We start from the raw sequence: 21929 nt of genomic DNA, 5'->3' as shown, positions 1-21929 counted from the left end.
GTTCAGCAGTCTGTAGCTGCTGTGCAACTAGTGGTAATAAAACAAGTAGGTCCTTATTACAGTAAGCTCAATCAATTGCAATATAAACAGTAACTCTAGCAATTACAAGCCGTACAATAAGCCTCAAACCCCCCTCTTAAATGTTGTGCAGTAAACCCTGCTGAAAATTACCGGGGGGGGGGGGGGGGGGGGGGAATGTTCGCTTGAAAACAGGACATGCAGGTTTTAGGGCGCTAAGCACCAAAATGTGCATGGTATACCCCATGCCCAGTATTTACACAAAATGTCTCTACCTGTATTTCTTCAATATATGCTAAACGTCATATTGTAATAGTGGACACTAACCCCTAGATTCATCAAAGTCCCGTTTTGCAAGTCCTTAATAACGATTATTAAGGAATCGCTATTAAGGACTTGCAAAACGGGATTTATGTAGGAATCGCTAAATAAATTGCGATTCCTACACATTCCTTATTTGCGATTAGCAAATTGCTAATCGCAAATAAGAAATAACTCCCCATTCATTCCTATGGGCCTAAGGCCCATAGGAATGAATGGGGAGTTATTTCTTATTTGCGATTAGCAATTTGCTAATCGCAAATAAGGATACGATTTCAAGGGTGCTAGGGGTGTCCAAAGGACACCCTGTAGCACCCCTGAAATGTAATCTACATTGGTGTTGCGCACACACATGTCCAAAATACATGTGTGTGTGCAACATGCAACTTAGAAAAATGCATTTAAAAGCATTTTTCTAAGTTTTCGCTATTTACCACGAGGTTTGACCTCGCGGTAAATAGCGGCCCGAAATTGCGATTTCGCAATTTAAAAATGGTTAATGAATTGCATTTAAGGAATCTCAAATAGAGATTCCTTAAATGTAATTCCTCGCAATTTAGCGAATTCGCAATTACCGATTTTTGCATTTGGGATGATGAATCCCAAATGCAAAAATTGTGCTCGCAAAGGGCCGGATTCTCAGAATTTGGCCCTTTGCGAGCTGATTTTTCAATGTTGAATCTACCTGTAAGGCTGGACAAAGAACTGCACAATTTAAGATAGGTAAATAAATATATTTATTCTTTATTCAAATTTTCTTTGATAGTTCTTTACTAATTTTTTTAAACAGACCAGCGCAAATTCATATGAAAAATGTACTGACAAGATATAAATATCAAAAACATGCAATCACAAATACTTAACTGAAAGAATGGACTAATCCAACGCATTTGGTCCCAAAAACACAACCTTTCATCCTCAGTACCCGTTCTGATCCAGACTCAGACGAAAATCACACAAAGACACAGATGCATACATCACAAAAATACCCAAAATAACTACCCCATGCCCAGAACAGTCATCATAAATGAGTGCTATGCTATGATATTGCACCCAATATATTCTGCCCTCAGTGGTGTTAGAATAAATTGGGTACACTACGTGTTGCACCCTTTTTGGGCTGTGATTGGGCCCTCAGTGGTTGGACAAATAGGCAGAGCACCTGCAGTCAATTAGTAGTTGCAGGTGGCTAATGTTCCTAAATCAGGTCCCAAATAACATTCTGCCACCATCTTGAACTGCAATTTTAAGCTGAAACCGCTATCTCAACACTCCCTCCGAAAGGGAAATCCCTCAATCTCCTCCTGGCCAGTAATCCCATATCTTACAAGCGAATTTAAAGTCCTCGATATCTCCCATACACGATATCACATGACTCCCCCTCGCTCCCTTGTCCTTCCTGCCCCCCTTTCCCCTTCGACACCATATCAGGAACACTCGTTGAGGTGTGTACACTTTGCAGTTACACCTGTTTCATCTCATCCAGTCCTATACTCCGCCCATGGCTCAACGCCACAAGCTTTTGTCATACCCTGAGAGTTGGGCTTACGTCTATTGTTATTTTAATGTCAATATTTGTATGTACCACAAATATGTACACATTACGCAATTGTCGGTGTTTTATTTGATGTTTTCTTCTCACTCCTCATTTCCTTTGTGTTGCTTCTCATTATTAAAAAACTAAGAAAGCTTCTTGAACACAAAAAAACATACTATCAGTAACAAGGCATTTTGAAAAAAAAACTATCCTCTTTAAAACCAGCCCAAGGACTTTTTTTCTGACTCGGGAGGAGTGGTGGGGTAGAGAAAGGCACCTTTCAATTTCGTGTACTTTCTAATTCCTGGGGGTACTCTTCTGAAGAAAGAAGAGACCCCAAGTGATACCTAAATTGGAGAAATGCACTCCTTGCCCTCATCGACCCCTGACGTCACCAAGGGGAGGTCTCTATCGCACAGAAACGTTGCTTTTGTTTGGCAGGTGTTCTTAATTGTGATGTATTCATTGCTAATCATGTTTATGAATTGTTTCCTTTTACAGGAAAGCAAGCAACGCTGGAAACGTTTATGTTGCTCAATCTTCTGCCAAACTACACGGACAAATATTTCACCTATAACGGCTCCCTGTCCACACCTCCGTGCACAGAAACAGTGGAGTGGGTCGTGTTTAAGGACACCGTGAAAATCTCAGAGAGCCAGGTAGGGCGGCCATTTTTTATCTAAAGCAAACCTAAAGCACAACTTTTAAGTATTCAGAAGACTTCTCAAGACCTGGCTGTTCGATCAGTAGCACCCCCCCCCTTTTTTATAGCGCCTTGAGTAGTGCGCTCTATAAATGCATTGATTGATTGATTGATTATGGTGGAATTCGGGGGATACCTCACCTTGTAAATTCAGATTCTCCAGAAGGAGGTATTTACGGAGTGCTGTAAAAACCTTGATTCTGAGTTTGCCATTCAAGAGGGGGGGTGGCCGGTAGAATAGAAAGGAAAGAGATGCTTATTACCTATATCGCATGTAGGTTTCCTTATTATTGTGGTCTGCCAAAATATATTAGGGGGAGATTGCCTCATGCTGGCATTATGACGAAACACATAATTCCAATCCTTCTGCAAACTCTTGTTTTTTCAGGGATTGGAACAATCCCCCATGCTTTCAATCGAGATTTAAGTGCTATTGCGTGTCGCACATTTTGAAACGTACGGCATGCTATAGCGCCTATGCTTTGTTAGTCTTGAATTTAGGCTCTTTTCATGGTTAGGATCAGTTTCACATGTCTTGTCCATTTCCCATTTCCCTCTCAGCTGGAATATTTTTGTGACGTGATGACAATGCAGCAATCAGGCTACGTCATGCTAATGGACTATCTGCAGAACAACTTCCGGGACCAGCAATACCAGTTCTTTGGACAGGTGTATTCTTCTTACACTGGGAAGGAAGAAATACATGAAACAGGTACATGTGCTTGTTTATCCCTCACAACCTCAACTATGTTTATCCTTTGCAATGTTGATATTTAGCAATTAACCCATGGAATTAGCTGCTGCATTCTTCTGGAATGTCTCCGTGCCAGCCTTTTACCCCAATCCCTGTAATTTATTTGATCACTCAGCAATATCAAAGGGAAGGTTGCAACTGCTCCCTAGAATCCGGGAAATCAGGCATGTAGGGTCGTATGTACAAACTCATTTTCCCATAGACACAGAATGGATAAAATCCTTTGATAAGTCCGGCCCTTAGATTGCAACAACATGTTTGCCTTCCAGTCCTCGCTAACCTGTGGGTTGGGTTGTTAAGCCGAGCTCAAGGGAAGTGGTGTGGAGGCTAGGATTAGATACAATTAAAACACAGTTATCAAAATCACAATAAAGACTCAATGGTCAGCCTGAGTTCTTGCTCTGCTAAAAGTGGAATACTGCATGGCAGTGTCCGCTCCCATAAGGATCTTCAATATTATTGCCACTATTGGTCGAAACTGCATGAACATTTCCATACCTCTAATTTAACCAAATCCAAGTGATCCTCAAGGGTTTTGGGACGTTCTTTCAAGGCATTTAAATGGTTTAAGGGGGTGGTTGGGGTCCCAAAGGTGGCTTTATCCCATGTTAATTCCCATATAAAGAACATTGTTGCATCTACAGCAAAAACCAATGGAAACTTGGATGCAGTGAAGTTGGCCCAAGTCGTGATCCTTTTGTGGCTTGGTGGCAGTCCTGAAAGTGGTTTCTAAAAACACAGCCAACAACTAGAGATCACATGGGATAAAAATGTGTATACTGGATGGTTCTAATCGTGATTTTGAAATTACAATTTTTATTAATCGAATCTGAATTGTTGAGGAATGTGCTTCATTTTTTTCCACCATCTTGAACTGCAATTTTAAGCTGAAACCGCTATCTCAGCAGGGTGGCAAAAACATTCCTGGGACCAATGGGGAAGACATTAAGTTTAGGATGTTGTGAGCAGACTCCAGATAGGTGAAAAAATATTTTTTGCTCTGGAAAATAGGTTGATGTCTGGACGTTGATAGCCCAACTGTATAACTAAATCGTGATACTTAAAACTCAGTTTTGCAATGCAGTTTTGAACTATTTTGATGTTGTTGTTAAGTAGTATTTCCAGGAATGTTTTTTTTTTTATCTTCACATTTTTATTGTTGCCTGAAAATTGCTTGCTTTTTAACCATGGTGCCACTTAGTAAATCCGCTCCAAGTTTGGCAGACATTTAAAATGATTTGTTTAGATTTGGTATGCCAGTTCTTTTTAGATGTCTAAAGGGAGGCAGAGCTAAACAAGGTTCAATTAAAATATGATTGTGAATAACTTTAGCGCTGTTTGATGAGTCTTCAAAACCTTTCGAAGAATATTAGTGCATTAGTTTTGTGTGGCCAGGTTTTGTGCAGTTCTCTCAGGGTAAGAAATGTAAACGGATGTGCAAAATAAGGTTTTATCATTTGAGTCTAATGGGAACTGTGGTAGCCCTGTACCCACAGAACCAAACCTTCATGACCTTATTCCATGTGCAGGTGGGTTGACACGTAAGGGGCCTTTGCGTGGTGTATGCCCATTGCCCACTGTGCACAGCTGTAGGCCATGCAAAGATGGCTGTGCCTCTGTGTCTTTGTGTATGTGACAAGATTTGCATTAGTGACTCTCATTAGAGCATGACAGGGGAATAGCAGTATTGGTGGTTAGGGATGAGGAGACATGAGGCATGGTCCTCATCAAAGCAAATATGAACAGCCAGCCAGCTTGCTTGGATAGAGTCGGGAGTTGTTTTTGATGCGGCTCCGTCACCATGGTCTGGAGGGTGGCAGCATAGGAACAGGAAGTGCATAGATTGTGTCTTGCTTTACATTGTTGCAATTCCGTGCAAAACAGATGCCCTTGCCTGATATTTTAGGTGGTTAACTAGAGTAGCAGGGCCTGAGACCATGGCTGGAGCGAGGGAAGAGTGTCTCAATAGGATTACTTTGACCCAGGTGAAATGCGGGCTTTTAGATCTGATGCACTGATAGGTTAATGGTGTAAGCTTGTTTTCAGGCAGTTTGGTAGTCTTCAGGATTACAGTCAGACAGGTATCAGAGCAGGGTTGCATGAAAGGGCGACCAAAAAAGGCTGGAAAATGACTGTGTTTCCTTGCAAAGAGGGGTGCAGATGCGGGTTGGTGTCAGAAGGGATGTTTGGTGTCCTGCTTGGTCGTCTGGAGATGGTGAGTTTATCTTACTGATATTTCAGGGCTTAAAGATGGAGGTAACATATTTTTTAAATGCATATTCAGGTGATCTGAAGTGTGTGTCGCAAGATTAACATTGGAGCAGGGTGGTTAACAACAACATATCCCTGCGGCCAGTGTGGCAACTATGTACAAAGTCGCTCTCAGAGGTGCAAAGCTAGATGTACACTAGTTGTAAGTGGCATTCCAGGAGGATATTCCTTAAGGTGCGCCTCTGAGGAACATGGAATTGTGTACCTCTGACAACGTTTGCGATGTGCACCTAGGTGTTGTTTGATGTCAAGCGTGATTGCATGTGAGCAGTGAGCTGTGTGTTAGTGTGGAAGAGATGCATGTCATTGCCAAGGCTATGGTACAGGGAAGGAACTGGTAGATCACTGGAGTGAAAAACAGGAACGCTTCTTTTGTGGGTCTAGCTTCATCTCAGTGGAGGCAAGTGAACTGTGAAAGAAGCAGGGCATAAATTCAACCCGGAATCGCATCAAGAGTATCAACAAAGTGAGTTCACCTAACCTCCTTGGGAGGTTTGAGGAGGTTGTCCTCACCAGAATATTTTTAAAGTGATAGGTCTAAATGGTGCATTTTTCTGTAGGATGTTAAAAACAATGGATAAAGGCCTATATGATTTGCATACAGTTTTGTAGGTATCGTTATGAAATATTCCAATAATTAATGGTGTGTAGAGCAGGGTGGACCGTTCCCAGAATGATCTGAAGGCAGGTAACACCTCATTTTATCCAATTCTCAACACAGATTTTGCAAATAATGCGACAAGGAAAGCATGTTTTTCAGCCATTATTACATATATTTCCCAGCATGTTAAACCCCATTCCCAAGCTAACAATCGCACGTCCCTAGGTCCCTAGACCATTCGCCAGAATGCAAAGACCATACGATGCAAGCAATGTACATATTCACCCGCTGATAAAACACAGGCACTGTAACAATACTTCATTGATCTGGCATTTAAAGAACTCTGGTAATGTCAGTAACCCATATGCGTCGGCACGAAGGTTTGTAACCCTCTACCAGTTATTCATAGACCTGGCATGTAAATGCACCAGGTCCATGCACCAGGCACACACCAGTATCCGCATAACGTCTAGCATGTAAAGCACAATCGCCTTGACATTATCTTGCAACCACCAGTAAGTAAAGCACTATTGATATGCTGGTACTACATAGACGTTTAAAGGTTTCCTCTCAAGATTGTGAACGTACATGTGATCTCTGCTGTCTACATGGACAGAGAGTGTGTAGTCACAGAGGAAACAGTAAGGGATGCTTGCAAACTGGAGAAACGGAAATCTTTGCCTCGTGGAGGCGTTTGTGGGGGTTGGAAGGCCGGGCTCGGCCTGCAGCGCTGCGCCGCTTAATAAGCGCAGTAAAGGGACACACACACTGTTGCTGCTCTGGTGTGGACCGGAAGTGCTGTGCCACTTCGGTCCCTTTATTTAAAGCTTTCTGGCCACGCCTGGCCAGAAAGTGATACATTGTGCGGAGTGCTTCCGGGGGCTCAACCTGAGACCCTCGGAGCACTAGAGCGCTACATCCCTTCCCAACTTGGACTTTCAAAATAACATATAACAATCAGTTTAACATGCGAAATCTGCCAGTCTGTGATTGGGCTGTGGATTAGATCTAAGATTATATTGCCACTTGCCTCTCGGAGGGATCTGGTCTCGAGGAGGTCCCGGTGATGGCAGAGATGGGTGTTCTGCAGTGTCCGGGGGCAGGCACGAGGTGTCGTTCGTGGCTATATTCTCTCCCTCTTCCCTCGCTGCAGGTATGCCACTGCTTGAGCTCTGCCCTTTCGGTGTGGGTATCTGCTTGAACCACGATACGTTGCGAGTCACCTCTTCTCCATCTCGGCTGACTGTGATTGCTGTTCCTTTGGTTTCCTTGATGACCCACGGTTCTGGTTCGAATGGAGTCTTGAATTTGCCTCCCGGCCTCCTTGTTCGGATCAGTACGGTTTCTCCTGGATGCAGGGTCTTGTTATGGGCCCTCCTCTTGCGACTTGCCTTCTTGTTTGTCCTTCTTCTCCTTTCTTGGGTGTCTGCTGGTGAGTACGGTGCGGGAGCCCAATTGTCAGCCATGGGTAATAAGTCTCTCCGTGGTCCGGCCAGCATCAACGCCCATGGTGACTGCATGGTGGTGCTGTGTGGTGTGCTGCGGTATTCTCTTAAGAACGCTTTCAGTGCTTCTTCTGGGTCACTCCCTTCCGCGGAAGATATCCGCAGTACTTTGTTTATTGTCCTCATGAAGCGTTCTACCTCGCCGTTGGCTTGTGGCCATTGCGGGGTGATTCGGTGATGTGTGATCCCGAGGTTGTTCAGAAACTCCTTGAACTCGCTCCCCTGGAACGGGGGCCCATTGTCTGTTTTGATGACCATCGGATTGCCGAATAGGGCAAAAGCTTTGCTGAGGATGGGGCGAATGTTCGCGAAGCTGGTTGAGGCCGCCGTTTCCACTATGGGGTACTTGGTGTAGTTGTCCATTAGTACTACTGTGATCTGCCCATCTGGGAAACTGCCAAAGTCTAGGCTTAGCCATGCCCATGGCGATGGGGCGTGGTCTTCCGTGATTACTGGGGCTGGTACTTCGGGGCTGCTGGTAATTTGGCATGCTCGACACTCCCGCACGAGCTCCTCGACGCTCTCCTCCATGTTGGGGAACCATATTTTCTCCCGCATCCTCGCTTTCATCCTGCGGGTGCCTTGGTGGCCTTCGTGTGCTAGGGTGGTTGCTCTCCCTTGCAGCGCTTTGGGGATGACCACGCGAGCTCCTCTCAGTAAAAGGCCATTGTCAGCGCAGCTGAGGTCATCGTGGATCTTCCAGAACTGTTGTAGGCGTGTTCTGTCTGCTTCGTTCCACCCATTGGTATCTTTCAGGAAGTTTGCCCACGTTCCAGCGTGTATTGCTTCTTTCACCCTCTTGACGACCGCATCACTGTCATAGTGTGAGATGATGACATCGGCGGTCAGTGCGCAGGGGCATGCACCTGTTGCTAGCATGTTGATGAATTCTTCGGTCTGGGTATCCGGATCCGCCTTGTGGGACCCTTCTGTGAAGGGGTGGCGAGACAGAAAATCTGCCGGGTTTTTCGCCCCAGGTCGGTACACTAGGTCCATTTGGTACTGATGGACTTGGATCGCCCAGCGTTCAATCCTTGGTGGTGGGTGAGGTGCGGTGCCACGGAATAAGGGAATCAGCGGTCGGTGATCTGTCACCATTCTGAACGGGTGGCCAGATATGTAGAGGTGAAAGTGGGCGCACGCCCATTTTACTGCCAGTGCCTCCCTCTCAATTTGCGAGTATCGCGCCTCTGTCGCTGTCAGAGCCTTGCTTGCGAATGCCAATGGGGCCCACACCCCTGGTTCAGATTCTTGCGACAGGAGGGCTCCTAGGCCCACTGGGCTGGCATCTACTAGTACCTCGGTGGGTCTCGCAGTGTTGAAGTATGCCATCGTTGTGCTGTCCAATAATGCCTCTTTGATTCGGTGAAATGCTTTGTCTTCCGTTTCCGTCCATTTCCATGAGCTGTCTTTCTTCGTCAGGTTCCTCAGAGGCTCTGCGATCGTGGCCAAATTGGGTATGAACCTTGCACAGTATTGTGCCATCCCTAAGAAGCTTCTGACTTCGGACGCGGTTGACGGTGCCGGAGCGTTCTTGATGGCATGGGATTTGCGGGGATCCACCTTTACTCCGTCTGAATCGAACACGTATCCGAAGAATTCTATTGATTTCCTGAAGAATTGGCATTTGTCTTTGTGTAGTGTGACGCCATACTGTGCGAGTCTTTGTAGGGTGGCCTTCAGTCTTCGGTGGTGTTCCTCACTTGTTTTGGCATGAATTAAGATATCGGCGCTGACATTCAGCACACCATCAAGACCTGTTAGGATTTCCTTAATTGTGTTTTGGAAGATTTCGGCTGCGGACGAGATGCCGAAATTTAGTCGCTTGTATCGCCTCAGCCCCAGGTGTGTTGAGAAAGTTGTGATGTAGCGGCTCTCCTCCGCTAGTCTGAGCTGATGATATCCTGCGTTAAGGTCAAACTTAGAGAACCATTGGGCCCCATTCAAGTCCGTCAGGACGTCATCCACTGTTGGGGTGAGGTGCCGCTCCCGTCGAATGGCTTTGTTGGGGACCCTCATATCTATGCAGATGCGGATTTTGCCTGGTTGGCGTGGCTTCTCGGCTATCACCATCGGGGATACCCACGGCGTCGGTCCCGACACTTTCTCAATCACCCCTTGTTCTTCGAGTTGGTTGAGTTCCTTTTCTACAGCCGTGCGCAGGTGGAACGGTATTCTTCTGTGCCGTAGTGATACTGGTTGAATGGCAGGGTCGATGTGTAGTTTGATCGGTGGTCGTTTGATTGTGCCGAGGCCTTCAAAGAGTGTGGGGAACATTTCCAGGATGTCCTCTGTTTGGAGCGCTTTGACGGCGTTTGCAAACGCAATGAGGCGGAGGTCTTCTGCTGTGTTGCTACCTACAAGTAGGTCTGCTTCCTTGTCTATTACATGGAATGTTGTCGTCACCTCATTGTCTTCCGCCTTTACTTGGACGACCATTTTCCCTCGCAGCGGGAGGGGTTCCTGGCTGCCGTATGTTAGTATTCGTGCCTTCGAGGGGACTAACTTGGGTCTTGGCTTCAGTGCTTTATAATGTTGGATTCCCATGACATTCACGGTGGCTCCTGTGTCAATGACGCCGGTCGCTGGAGACCCGTCGATGTGTATTTGGCATTTTGGCTGGGGTCTTCGCCGCTTCTTTAGCTCACTTACGAACGACACGTAATAGCATTCATCTTCGTCCTCTGTGGAGGACTCGTCGAACTGGGATTGCCTCGGCGATCTGTGTGATCGAGACCACGTTGCTTCGTCTAGTGATAGCTGTCTCACGGCTCCTGTGATTGGTTTTCTCCCTGACGCTCCTCTTCCTCGGGAGCCGCCTCTGCACACGCTTGCGAAATGGTTGGGTATTCCGCATTTCGAGCATGTTTTGCCACGTGCCGGGCAGCCATCTTGGTTGTGTTCGTCTCGGCCACAGCATCCGCACGTTGTTCGGCGTGGCGTCCTGGTCGGCCATCTTCCTCTGCCTCCCCGACCGGAGCTGCGGACTGCATCCACCCTTTCTGTCTTCACCACCGTTCCTGCTTCTGCCCGTGGGTTCAGGGCTGCTTCCATTGCTGTCGCGCGTGCATCCGACAGCTCGTGGGACCTGGCAAAGATCAGTATTTCTTCAAGTGTAATGCGCGGTTGCCTTAAAATAAGTGTCCTTAGGTGTTTGTTTCGGCAACCCTGGATAAGCTGTGCGGTCACTTCTTTCTTCTCGTCATCATCCGTGCACGTACTTATGAGATCTCTCAGCCTCGCATGGAACGCGTCCATGGTTTCTCCTTCTCTTTGTCTGGATTGGCGAAACTTGAATCGCTCATAGTGTGGGTTTAGCTGGGGGTCGAAATGTGCGTTCAGCGCGTTGACCGCTGCGTCGTAGTCATCGTCATCTCCCGTGTCCGGGAGGTGTTTGAATAGCTTGTACAGTTCTGTGCCCCCAAAGTGTAACAACAGGGATCTCTTTACTTCATTATCTTTCTCCCTGGTGGCAGTGAAGTAGTTGTTGAGCTGCCCTAACCACACGGCCCATCGGGGAGCTGCTGTCCCTGGGTCTATCAGTTCGCTGAAAGGTGGTAGTGCCTGGATCTGTGAGTGGGCTGACGGTATCGGCGGCTGTGTTCCGAGGTTTAATGCCGGCGCTGGTGGTCCTGCTTGTTGAGCCTGGCCGGCCCCTTGCTGTGCTCCCCCAGACGCCCCTCCTGGGTTTGTGGTCATGTTTGGTGCTGGGAGGAAGCTTGGCGCTTTTCTTTTCGGGTGTTTCTCTATAGTATGGCTGGTTGCACTTGCTCGTGCTTGTTGGCGTCTGCTTGAGTTGCTGTTTGTCGGGTTGGTGGCTGCACTTGCTCGTGCTTGTTGGTGTTTGTTTGACTTGGTGTGTAACAGACGGTGGGTTGTCTTTGCCTGTGCTTGTTTGGTCCTTGACTTGGCCAATGCTTGATGGGGCGCTGTCTGTGCTCGCTTGAGCTTGACTGCGTCGTCGCCTCGCTGGGTCTTTCAGGTGCCTGCTGGGCCTCGCGCTCGATTGGTTCGAGGCGCCTTTCCGGCCTCGCGCTCTCCCAGGGCTTCTCTCCCCGGTGATGACGCTTCGTTCTTCGCGCATGCGCGCACTGCTGGGCCTTGCTGCCGGGTCGCTTCCTTCGGCGCGCGTCTCTGTTTTGGGCCTTCCCGCCGTTGCTACCGCCGGTGCCACACGCAGCTTTGCTCACGCTGCTTACCGGTGAGTGAAGAGCGTAGTCTTGTTTCCGGTGGTCGCCGCCGTCGTAGGTACCCCGCTCTGGTGCTGCGGCTGGGGTGTTCGGGTCGGCTGGCGATCCGGCAGGTAACGCTGCTGGCTGGTGCCGTTTAATTTACGGGCATCCCACCCTCGTCGCCAGTGTGGGGGTTGGAAGGCCGGGCTCGGCCTGCAGCGCTGCGCCGCTTAATAAGCGCAGTAAAGGGACACACACACTGTTGCTGCTCTGGTGTGGACCGGAAGTGCCGTGCCACTTCGGTCCCTTTATTTAAAGCTTTCTGGCCACGCCTGGCCAGAAAGTGATACATTGTGCGGAGTGCTTCCGGGGGCTCAACCTGAGACCCTCGGAGCACTAGAGCGCTACAGCGTTCACAATGTCCACGGTCAACCAGCAAAATACCTTTAAAGTGCTGTCTAGGAAACTAATGCACTTTTCTGAGGCCAGGGATACCCACTGCTCACTTTCTTTTATCAAAAAGATTTGAGTGGAAAGTTGAAAAGTTTTCTGCTGGCCAGCAGCACAGGAGAACCAAAGTCACTTTTTCCTGTTGTATCCTGTGTATGACGCTCTTCAACGGACAGGTCTAGCACACCTAAAGAAGGAAGGCATTAGATACACAGACATAGCTCTCTTTTACCTTCTCAACGACCTGGATCTGGTGCCACAGATTCAATGGAAGGTGCCCTGAGCAGTGGTGTAGATAGACCTTTTGCCACCCGTGGCAGCTCCTGTGTTTGCCGCCCGGGGCGGCCGCATGTAGGAGATGGGGTGCTGCTGCTGGTGATTCCAGCATTTGCTGCCCTGCGACGGTCGCAGGTAAGAGTCAGGGGAGGACGCCACCCTCAAAACTTGTGCCGCTATGCTCCTGTCCCTGAGGGAAGGATGGAAGAGGCGAGGGCACCTTGTCACGGAACCTATACTTTCGTCTCTATAGGTCGAAATCTAAGCCAGTTTAGTAGGGTTGTATGTCAGTAAATTGCATACAGAAATATCATCTGACATACATATGTTGCTCTAAGTACTGCTCAAGAAAATGTTGTCCAATCAGGTGTAGATTTTCTCTTATGAATTCCAATTGGGCCTATTTTTGTAGACAATATTTAGGGCACAGTATTATGTCAGGAAATACAATATTCTGACCAGACAATTCTGGTACCTCACCCACCCGGATACAAAACAGACAGTTTTCTTGTTTCGCATTGTGCTTTGTTCCTGGTCACGATAGCCCTTCTTGCCCTTTTCATTGGTCAATTTGATTTAAAGGAACATCACTTTTCATTATATCAGTGTCACAGATCAAACTGGCAATTGCCCAAGCACTTGTAATCAAACCACTATTTGAGCGCTATTGACCAGGGCACCGCATGCTGGCCAAGGCAGTAACTTCTTATATCTCACACAAATTGTTTGAGGGAATCTACAGCACCTTCCGCACAAGGAAAACAGGTGCATTGCACTTTGTTCATTTCTTGTTGCTCCTATCAATCGCACATAGAACTTTGTGCTACCCACAGCCCCAGAACTAGGCGATTTTGGCACTCACAAGCTGGATTATTCCACATTTTATTTACATTGACATGTAGGCATGCCTGGTATTGATTGCTATGCGATGTAATGAGTCATATTCATACAGCATATGTTGTGCATGGAATATTCGTTAAAGACCTATCATCACCTCGGCAGGCGGCATCAGTCACTTCACATTGATAAACCGTAAAATGAACACCATTTTCCCCAAACCCTTTCATGTTTGTGGCGGGGGCATCCAGGCACAGCATTAACAGGTTTCTCCAATTGTGCACACCAATGAACCCCCTTAAGCCAGCACATGATTGAGGGGGCGTTGGCTGTTTCCATCTCTTTTAGCCACTAGGCAGGCCACCCCAAGAAAACTGCACTCAGCCTGGCAGCCCACAAATTCCTCCAGCAACCCCAGTAGGGCACTGTGCGGACCTATCTCAAGGGGGCGCCCAAGGACCGCTGTAAATTTCTGACCCTCCCCATCCCAGAAGGGGCGCAGCGCCGGACAGCCCCATACCCTATGGAAGAAGTCTGCGGCAGGGAGTGAACAGTGCAGACAGGCAGCCCGGGCAGTAGGTGCTGCGTGATGTAGGTGGTGAGGGGAAAGATAGGTCGCACGTCTGCCGTTATGCCACATCACATAAGGAAAAAGAAACCTATACATAAAGCACGTTTTACTAGAGTAAATGCTGCACAGCTTGCATTGACTTTGAAAGTTACAAACCAGGAGCATTTATCCTAATCCAGGTCACTTAAAAAAAAACTCGTATCACCATGACAACAAACCTATTAAAATGTACTAGTGCGTTCGATCTCCATTGCGCCATATAAATAATGCGCGCGGGCTCCTCGGGCAGACTGGTGGAGTCCCACATGTCCACACACATTCAAGGCCTGCTTGGTTATTTGCACAGGCACAGTCTGCCCTAATCTGATAATATCCTACCAACAACGAAGAGAAAATGTCCGTCCATGAATGCAACAGGTTAGCAGCAGCAAATAATGTGAACACAAATGCTTTAACTAATTTGAGTTTGTTATTCTGTAATGCTTTTAGATGAGAAAAAGTGGGGTTTAGCTGTCCAGGGAAGCATAAGCTAGAGCTATTTATTCCTTGATAGCAGCGGCAACATTTACACAAAAGGGCGGATTTACTACCATTTTGTGGCCAAATTAGGGTGACAAAAGTGATGCAAACCCGCGCCAAAGGTTTATTTTTAAATTCGTTTTCCACTGGAAAGTTGCCTGAAAGTAATGCAACGGTTCATGTCAGGGGGCATACCATGACATGAACCATTGCATCACTTGGGCGTTACCATTTTTTTTCCATCTTCTTTGTCTCTTTTCTGCCTTTTTTCTCTTTGATCCAAGTGTTATGATGATAAAGAAGTCCCGGTCCCATAAAATGAGAGCCAGGGCCCACCACTGGCAATCACTAGCTCCAAAATGGCACAACAGAGAGGAGCCACTTGGCCATCCGTGTAACTGTGTCTGAGGGTCTTGAAACTCAGTCCTGTGATTGGCTGAATCGGTCTGCAGTTACTATCCTCAGAGAGGGCATGTAGTTCATTTGTTAGCTTTGAAGTCAGTACTCCCAGGATCTACGCTTCTATTGAATCATTTTACACCTCATTATTCCAGTTGCCAGATGGCCGGAGAGTTTATTGAATGGCGCATCTGATTGAAACACATGCCTGGTTCTGTAGGCGTCTTTGGCTTATGCATGCAACAAAGAACTTGCTGATGGCTTCCTGTATATTATAACTAGCAGCCCGCCCCAGCGTTGCCTGAGGCAGAAAGGGGCTGGGGGCAGTACACCCGCTCCCGCCCCGACCCCCTCCCGCACCGACTCCCTCCCGCCCGACTCACTCGTGCCCCCCTGCCGCCCAGACTCATTCGCGCCCCCTTCCCGCCCAGACTCACTCACGCCCCCCTCCCGCCCAGCCTCACTCGTGCCCCTCTCCCGCCCAGACTCACTCGCGCCCCCTTCCGCCCAGACTCACTCGCGCCCCCCGAATTGTTCTTCTAATCCTAAACCCTTTGCGCCCCAGTACATCCTCCGAAACTGCTGCCTCCACACCTTTCCTCGGGCCCCGCAAAGATCCCGCAACCTTCGGCAGCTCCGAGGACCCTCCGCTCCACCGCACTCGTCGCTCGGACTCTCAGAGCCGTAGACATAGAAGAGAGACACAGCCCTGAGAGACAGAAATCGAGGCATTACTGTACTGCCCTCCTCCTTGTCGTCATCACGCACGTTGCGTCGTGGCCAGCGCTAGGTCCCGGCCGGCGCTACTTTCAGGGGACTACTTTGTTTAGAAACGTAATTTTTTTAATTTACTTTTTTTTAAAATGTATATAGCCTATGTCCATCTACACACCCAGACATTTTCATAGATGTATCGGGTGTGTAGATTGGCGCTGTGGTTCCCGAGTTTACCTGGCCAAAAGGTGCAAGTTCTCTCTTTATAATAGTAGTATGGATAAAGGGTGAAAGAAACTAGCTTCTAGAATTTGAAATTGATCTGATCGGGGAAGCTGGATCCCTTTACAACAGTGCTCATTTGAGTGGTGAATAAAATGTTCATTTAAAACACTGATATGAGGGTCCGGAAGGCCATTTTGAGAGGAGTTGGACTAATCCTAGCACTGGTGGCCTAGAGAATGGAAGTGTTAGTGCTTTCTTCCATTCAGTGGTAGAATTTTCATTCACTTTCATTGCAGCGAAGGCATATTGCTCATCAAACATTTGGTGATGAGTTTGATTGCTTGCTTAATTTCTGAACAGAGGTGGATGTCACTATCATCTATTTATAACTGCAGTTGAATTACAGGACAGCCACAGGCTCTACATAGGACCCTGTGCCTGTTTCTGCACCATCAGGCACTTCCGTATTGCAAAAGGGTGAACAGAGGCTTGTGCTGCAGATATTGCTAGTATGGCATGAAATCGGAGTACAGGGAATGGAGGTAGAATTGTTTCCTGGCTTTATCTAGGTCTTGATGTTGTTGGGGATGCCAGTGGGGCCCACTGCTCGAGATCAAAGGTGATGGTATGAGCGTACATCCAGGGCCGGAGGTGGTTTCCTGTGCTGGGGATGGATCCTGGGGGTTAAAACTGCGTCCAGTGTATGCCCTTGGTTTAGGCCCCACCTGAGTTTGGTAATAGTAATTCTATGATGGGGAGACCAGCTTTGCCAAACCAGGATTTGAGGTCACCCAAGATGCATAGGCTGTTGAAGTTGATGGTGCTGGTGGTGCTACAGCACCCCGAAAACAACCATGCTGGAGTTCCAAAGGTCAATGAGCAACAACAATTCCTTTAAATGTTAGTTTTATCTTGTCATATTTGCTGTAAGTTCAAAGACAGATGTCAAATGTCAGATTATGGCTTCTGACAGTTTGATGTTTATTCTTTTAACATGCAGATTGGTGGTTACATTTCTTTGTCTGACTGCAAAGCGAGAGCATTTTGAAAAGGGAACTATGTGACAATATTGCTGGTGTGCAAGGAAAGGCTGTAGGGGGAAATTTTTTCAAAAATAATATAAAATATAAATACCTGTAAATGAACTGTACACATATTTCGAAATGTGCCAGCAGTCATAAAAGCACAAAATAAGTGTTTTTTTGTATTTCGGAAGTATGATGAAACAAAGATTTTAATGAGATCAAAACTAGGAATAAGCGATTATTCCACTCCGCCAGTGGAGTTGGCGGGGTTTTGGTACTAAATGTCTCAAAGAGACAGCGCATGCGCTGTTCTTTGAGACATTTAGTAAGTGGCTTTTAAAAGTGCCACCAGAGGCTTTTGCTAGCCTACATCGTGCGTTCATGAGCTTGTGCACGTGCACAGCTGCCATTTGTGTTTTTATTGCTGTAATCAGGCTCCTCTGCTTGCCCTACCCCCTCCCTTTCCCCCTCCCTCCTGATAAGCTTCATTTGTGTCTTCTAGCTGTGAATCATGCTTCTCTGCTCGCACTCCCCCTCCCTTCTCCCCCTGCCTCTTCGTCAGTTTCATTTGTGTCTTCTATCACTGTGAATGCTCCTGCTTCCACCAGGCACACACCACCAGCCATCAGTGCACGCTTCCACCAGGCCCACACACCACCAGTCGTCAGTGCACACTTTCACCAGCCATACACACCACCAGCTGTCAGTGCACTCTTCCACCAGGCACACACACCACCAGTCGTCAGTGCACGCTTCCACTAGGCACACACACCACCAGCCGTCAGTGCCCGCTTCTACTAGACACACACACTACCAGGCGTCAGTGCACACTTTCACCAGGCACACACACTACCAGCCATCACACACTACCAGCCATCGGTGCACGCTTCCACCAGGCACACACCACCAGCCATCAGTGCACGCTTCCACCAGGCACACACACCACCAGCCGTCAGGGCACACTTTCACTGGGCACACACACCACCAGCCGTCAGTGCACACTTTCACCGGGCAAACACACAACCAGCTGCAGTGCACGCTTTTACCGGGCACACACACCACCAGCCGTCAGTGCACACTTCCACCAGGCACACAGACCACCAGCAGTCAGTGCACGCTTCCAGCAGGCACACACACCACCAACCGTCAGTGCACACTTTCACCAGGCACACACACTACCAGCCGTCACACACTACCAGCTGTCGGTGCATGCTTCGACCAGGCACACACCACCAGCCGTCAGTGCACGCTTTCACCAGGCACACACACACCACCAGCCATCGGTGCACGCTTTCACCGGGCACACACACCACCAGCCGTCAGTGCACGCTTTAACCAGGCACACACACCACCAGCCATCAGTGCATGCTTCCACCAGGCACACACACCACCAGCCATCAGTGCATGCTTCCACCAGGCACACACACCACCAGCCATCAGTGCACGCTTCCACCAGGCACACACACACCACCAGCCGTCAGTGCATGCTTTCACCAGGCACACACCACCAGCCCTCAGTGCACTCTTTCACCAGGCACACACACCACCAGCCGTCCATGCCTGGGAGGGAGTGGGTCGAGTTTCCTTAAACCATGCTAAGTATGCAGGTGCAGTGCATGAACTCCTGTGTGAGTGAGTCATGCTGCCTGGGGCTCACTCACTCCACACTTGTAAGTTGTGCCTGCACCAGGCTTTTTCTCATTTGCAAAGTTCGGCGCATGCACACAGCTAGGCAGCCCCCACTCCCCCGGAAAGGACTGCTTCCTACCACCAGAATGGAAAGAAAATTCAGAGCAATGAAAAAAAGTTCATTTGATGCAAAGAACTGTTAACAAAAACCATGCCCAGCTTTTGTAGATCTGGCTACTTAAACAAAACAGCAACAAAAAACAAACAAGCATTGGCATAGCCAATAGGTCTCGATTTTTGGACCCTATAAGTATTTAGTTATGCAGCAGAATATCCTTGGTGCAACAACACAAACTGTTGCATGGCTTAACACTTATAAGGTCCCAAATGTGAGATCTATTGGCTGTGCCAAAGCTTGTTGAAATTGCTTTTAGCAGAGTTCAATGAAATCACACAGCCCAAGTACCTGAGGGAGTTGCGACTCTCCGACCTGGGGACGGAACTGACACCTGCTTCCACTGGATGAGGGGACCGTTAGAGTGGGGAGACAAGATGTGGTTGATCAGGCGCTGAGGGGTATCGGACGGGGGCCGAGGGGGGTGTTGTTTCAGGTTTTTGTTTTACGTACACAGTGCTTTCCATTACAATGCAAGGTTTTTCTAGCCCTGACTGTGATACGAATGTACGAGTTTCTTTGTAAGCATTATAACTCTTTTACATTGCTGAAAAGGTATGTACAACGGAGTAAAGTGCACACTACTGTTACTATTGATGGTATGTTTTCTGTTTTTGAAAATGCTAATAAAAACATTTAAACTAAAAGTAAAATTGAGCCATGTGACACTGCTCCCAACCATACACAACAAACACCGACGAAATACTCTAATTGTGCCATTAGTTTCAAATCACAAAGTATAAAAAGAGTGTATCGACAAAAAATAAAAATTCATGCTCCGGATAATTACAAAAATAAACCATGCAACACCAACAAATTATTCCAATTGTGCCATGTGCTCTAAACCGCGAAAGGGAATGAATGATAAATGAACCAGCAGAGAGAAAGAAAGAAAAATGAAGGCTCATGATGATAGTTATTAAAGTAAACCATAAGATAACTGTCAATTACAAACCCATGATGAACACGAACGGAACACAAATATTGCTTCAATGGAAATAATTGTATCATATCGCTGAAAAAGTGCTTCAACACCCCATCAAGGGTAGCAAGAGTTATATAAATGCAAACGTTTTTCCCCTCTTCTATCTCTCTGCTATCCTTCTCAACCCAAATAACTGACTCACATATCCAACACTCAAATTACTTTCATATTTTCACTATACTAATTCACCACACATCCTTTATGGGCACCGGAGTAGTAGCGTGCTAACAGCCAAAAAGCAATTTTACGCCTCGTCAGGGGTAGTAAGTGCTATATAAATGCGATTACAATACAATAGTGTTATGCGTAGTAGACATTTATATGCAGGTACATGTAGTTGTTTGATGATGAAAAAAATCCGTTTATACACTGGTTGTTTATAATAATAATAAACTGATAGCAGTGTGGCTCACTGGTTAGAGGCGGCAGACCCGAGAGCAGAGGACGGCCCGGGACCAGGGTTCGATTCCCGGCGCGGCAGGTTTCTGGACCAGGGTCAGCGGACTCGATAATTCTCTCGCCTCGGTGCCCACTCTGATCAGCGATCACACTCGGCAACTCTGGGCATTAGCTTGCCTCATCTTCACTAACGGCCCCACCAGACCGCCGGGGATGCCTGGTCTCACCCTGGAGATACCCATTAAGGGACCATCTCTCAGGGAAGCCAGGAAGGGTTTCGCAGCGGTCGAAGCGCCTTGGGACCCTCCGGGTAAGTAGTGCGCTATATAAATGCCTATACATTTACATTTACATAGCTCCTTGTATGCAAGGTGACTCCTGCAATATAGACAAAAATTAACCTCTTATGCTTCAAAAACGACTTCAACTAATGTCTTAGTAATCATGTGTACTCACGTCAATCTTTATTCAGGGGGCAAACTAACCAAGTAAGACAGATCTGTAAATATACTTATAGTGGTGGAATGCACACAAAATAAATACATTTTATTGACGCTCGAAGACAAAAGTTCGGTTCGCGCCCCTGGTGTGGTGCGTGCACTGCCCCAACCATGTGAAAAATACTTATCACTAGCTGGTGTCAAGGAAGGCACCAGACCCTAAATATTCGCTGAAACTAGATTTTCACACATTATTGTTCGTGTCAGTGTAGTTTTAGCCATACAATGTGTCTGTACAAACGAAGTCAGAATGTGCTGCCTGTAAATGACAGTGGCTACCACACCATCCTTTAGTGATATACTAGTGGTGGTGTGCCCCGAAAGGCACCACCAGTCAGCTACATGGAACCCCTTAGCACTCTCCTGCTAAATGGGCGTGGCTCATGGCCTTGTATAACGCTTGGGTCATTCACAACGCCCATGAGTTCAGTGATGTAACATTGATATAAGCACCTCAGCTCCGAAAGTTGTTCCATCCAGGGTCGGATTGATAAGGCGGGCACTCGGGCAATGGCCAAAGGGCAGGTACCTGAGTTCTAGCTGTGGGCTGCTTTTGGGTAGCCTGGGGGCTGTCTGTGCTGTTAGGATGCCCCCAGTGGGTGCCTGAGTGGCCTTTCCAGAGGCAGATGGGCAGAGGTATCACTCCCTTTCTCTCACTGGTCCGGCCCATTAATGTATGCTGATTGAGCGGGGGCAGGGAGCCTGAGCAGACGTGGCCTAGCTTGCATTGTTGTGTGGCTCAGCAGTGTGAACTAATCCGTGCATTTTTTTTATCTAAGTGTAGTTAATAAATCACGCCCTCCAACCCCCCTTTCATTTCATAAAACTTGGCTGAAGTAGGTTTTGCGGAAAGGCAATACGCAAATGTGGGCCAGTTTTTTTTTGGGGTGTGCCCGGGCCATGTTTGATCCCAATTCAAACCCTAGTTCCAGCCCCAGTGAGTTTCCACCTCCGGGGCCAGAGGTCAGGCGCCGTGACTGCACATGACTGCACATTCCTCTTTAGAAGGTCAACATCACACACAGTCTGGAATGTACGGCATGCATTACGTTTCAAATGACCCTGTGTGCCAAAAGGGCAGCCAGGTCACATTTGCCAACACGTCGGCCGGGTCACATTCAGAGCTACAGCCAATGGTAAAATAACATTCACACTTGGAGCCACCGTGTGGCAAAACTGGGAAATGATACGCATAAAAACTAATTCTAATATGTGAGCCCAGGCCTTAATAAATAAAAGGCAAAACATCCCGAAGTATTTTCGTTCTGAAAGGAAGCCCATTGTTTGTCGCCGAGAAAGCACTTTCCCGCTGCACATAAACACCCGCCAGACTTCCATGATGT

General features: G+C 47.5%; 1 protein-coding gene across 1 annotated transcript in view; it reads left to right on the top strand.

Annotated features, from left to right (window-relative positions):
• The window catches only part of PTPRZ1 (protein tyrosine phosphatase receptor type Z1), a 652698-nt gene that overhangs the window by 359677 nt on the left and 271092 nt on the right, over positions 1 to 21929 (top strand). Inside the window, exons 7-8 of the mRNA XM_086966862.1 lie at positions 2378 to 2535; positions 3141 to 3291. Of these exons, the coding sequence (XP_086822988.1) occupies positions 2378 to 2535; positions 3141 to 3291 (309 nt within the window). The remainder of the gene's footprint in view (positions 1 to 2377; positions 2536 to 3140; positions 3292 to 21929) is intronic.

The sequence above is a fragment of the Lissotriton vulgaris genome, chromosome 1_1 (assembly GCF_964263255.1).
Source record: "Lissotriton vulgaris chromosome 1_1, aLisVul1.2, whole genome shotgun sequence".
NCBI classification, from domain to species: domain Eukaryota; kingdom Metazoa; phylum Chordata; class Amphibia; order Caudata; family Salamandridae; genus Lissotriton; species Lissotriton vulgaris.
The sequence above is the reverse complement of the archived record's forward strand: the minus strand, read 5'-3'. Positions and strand labels throughout refer to the sequence as shown.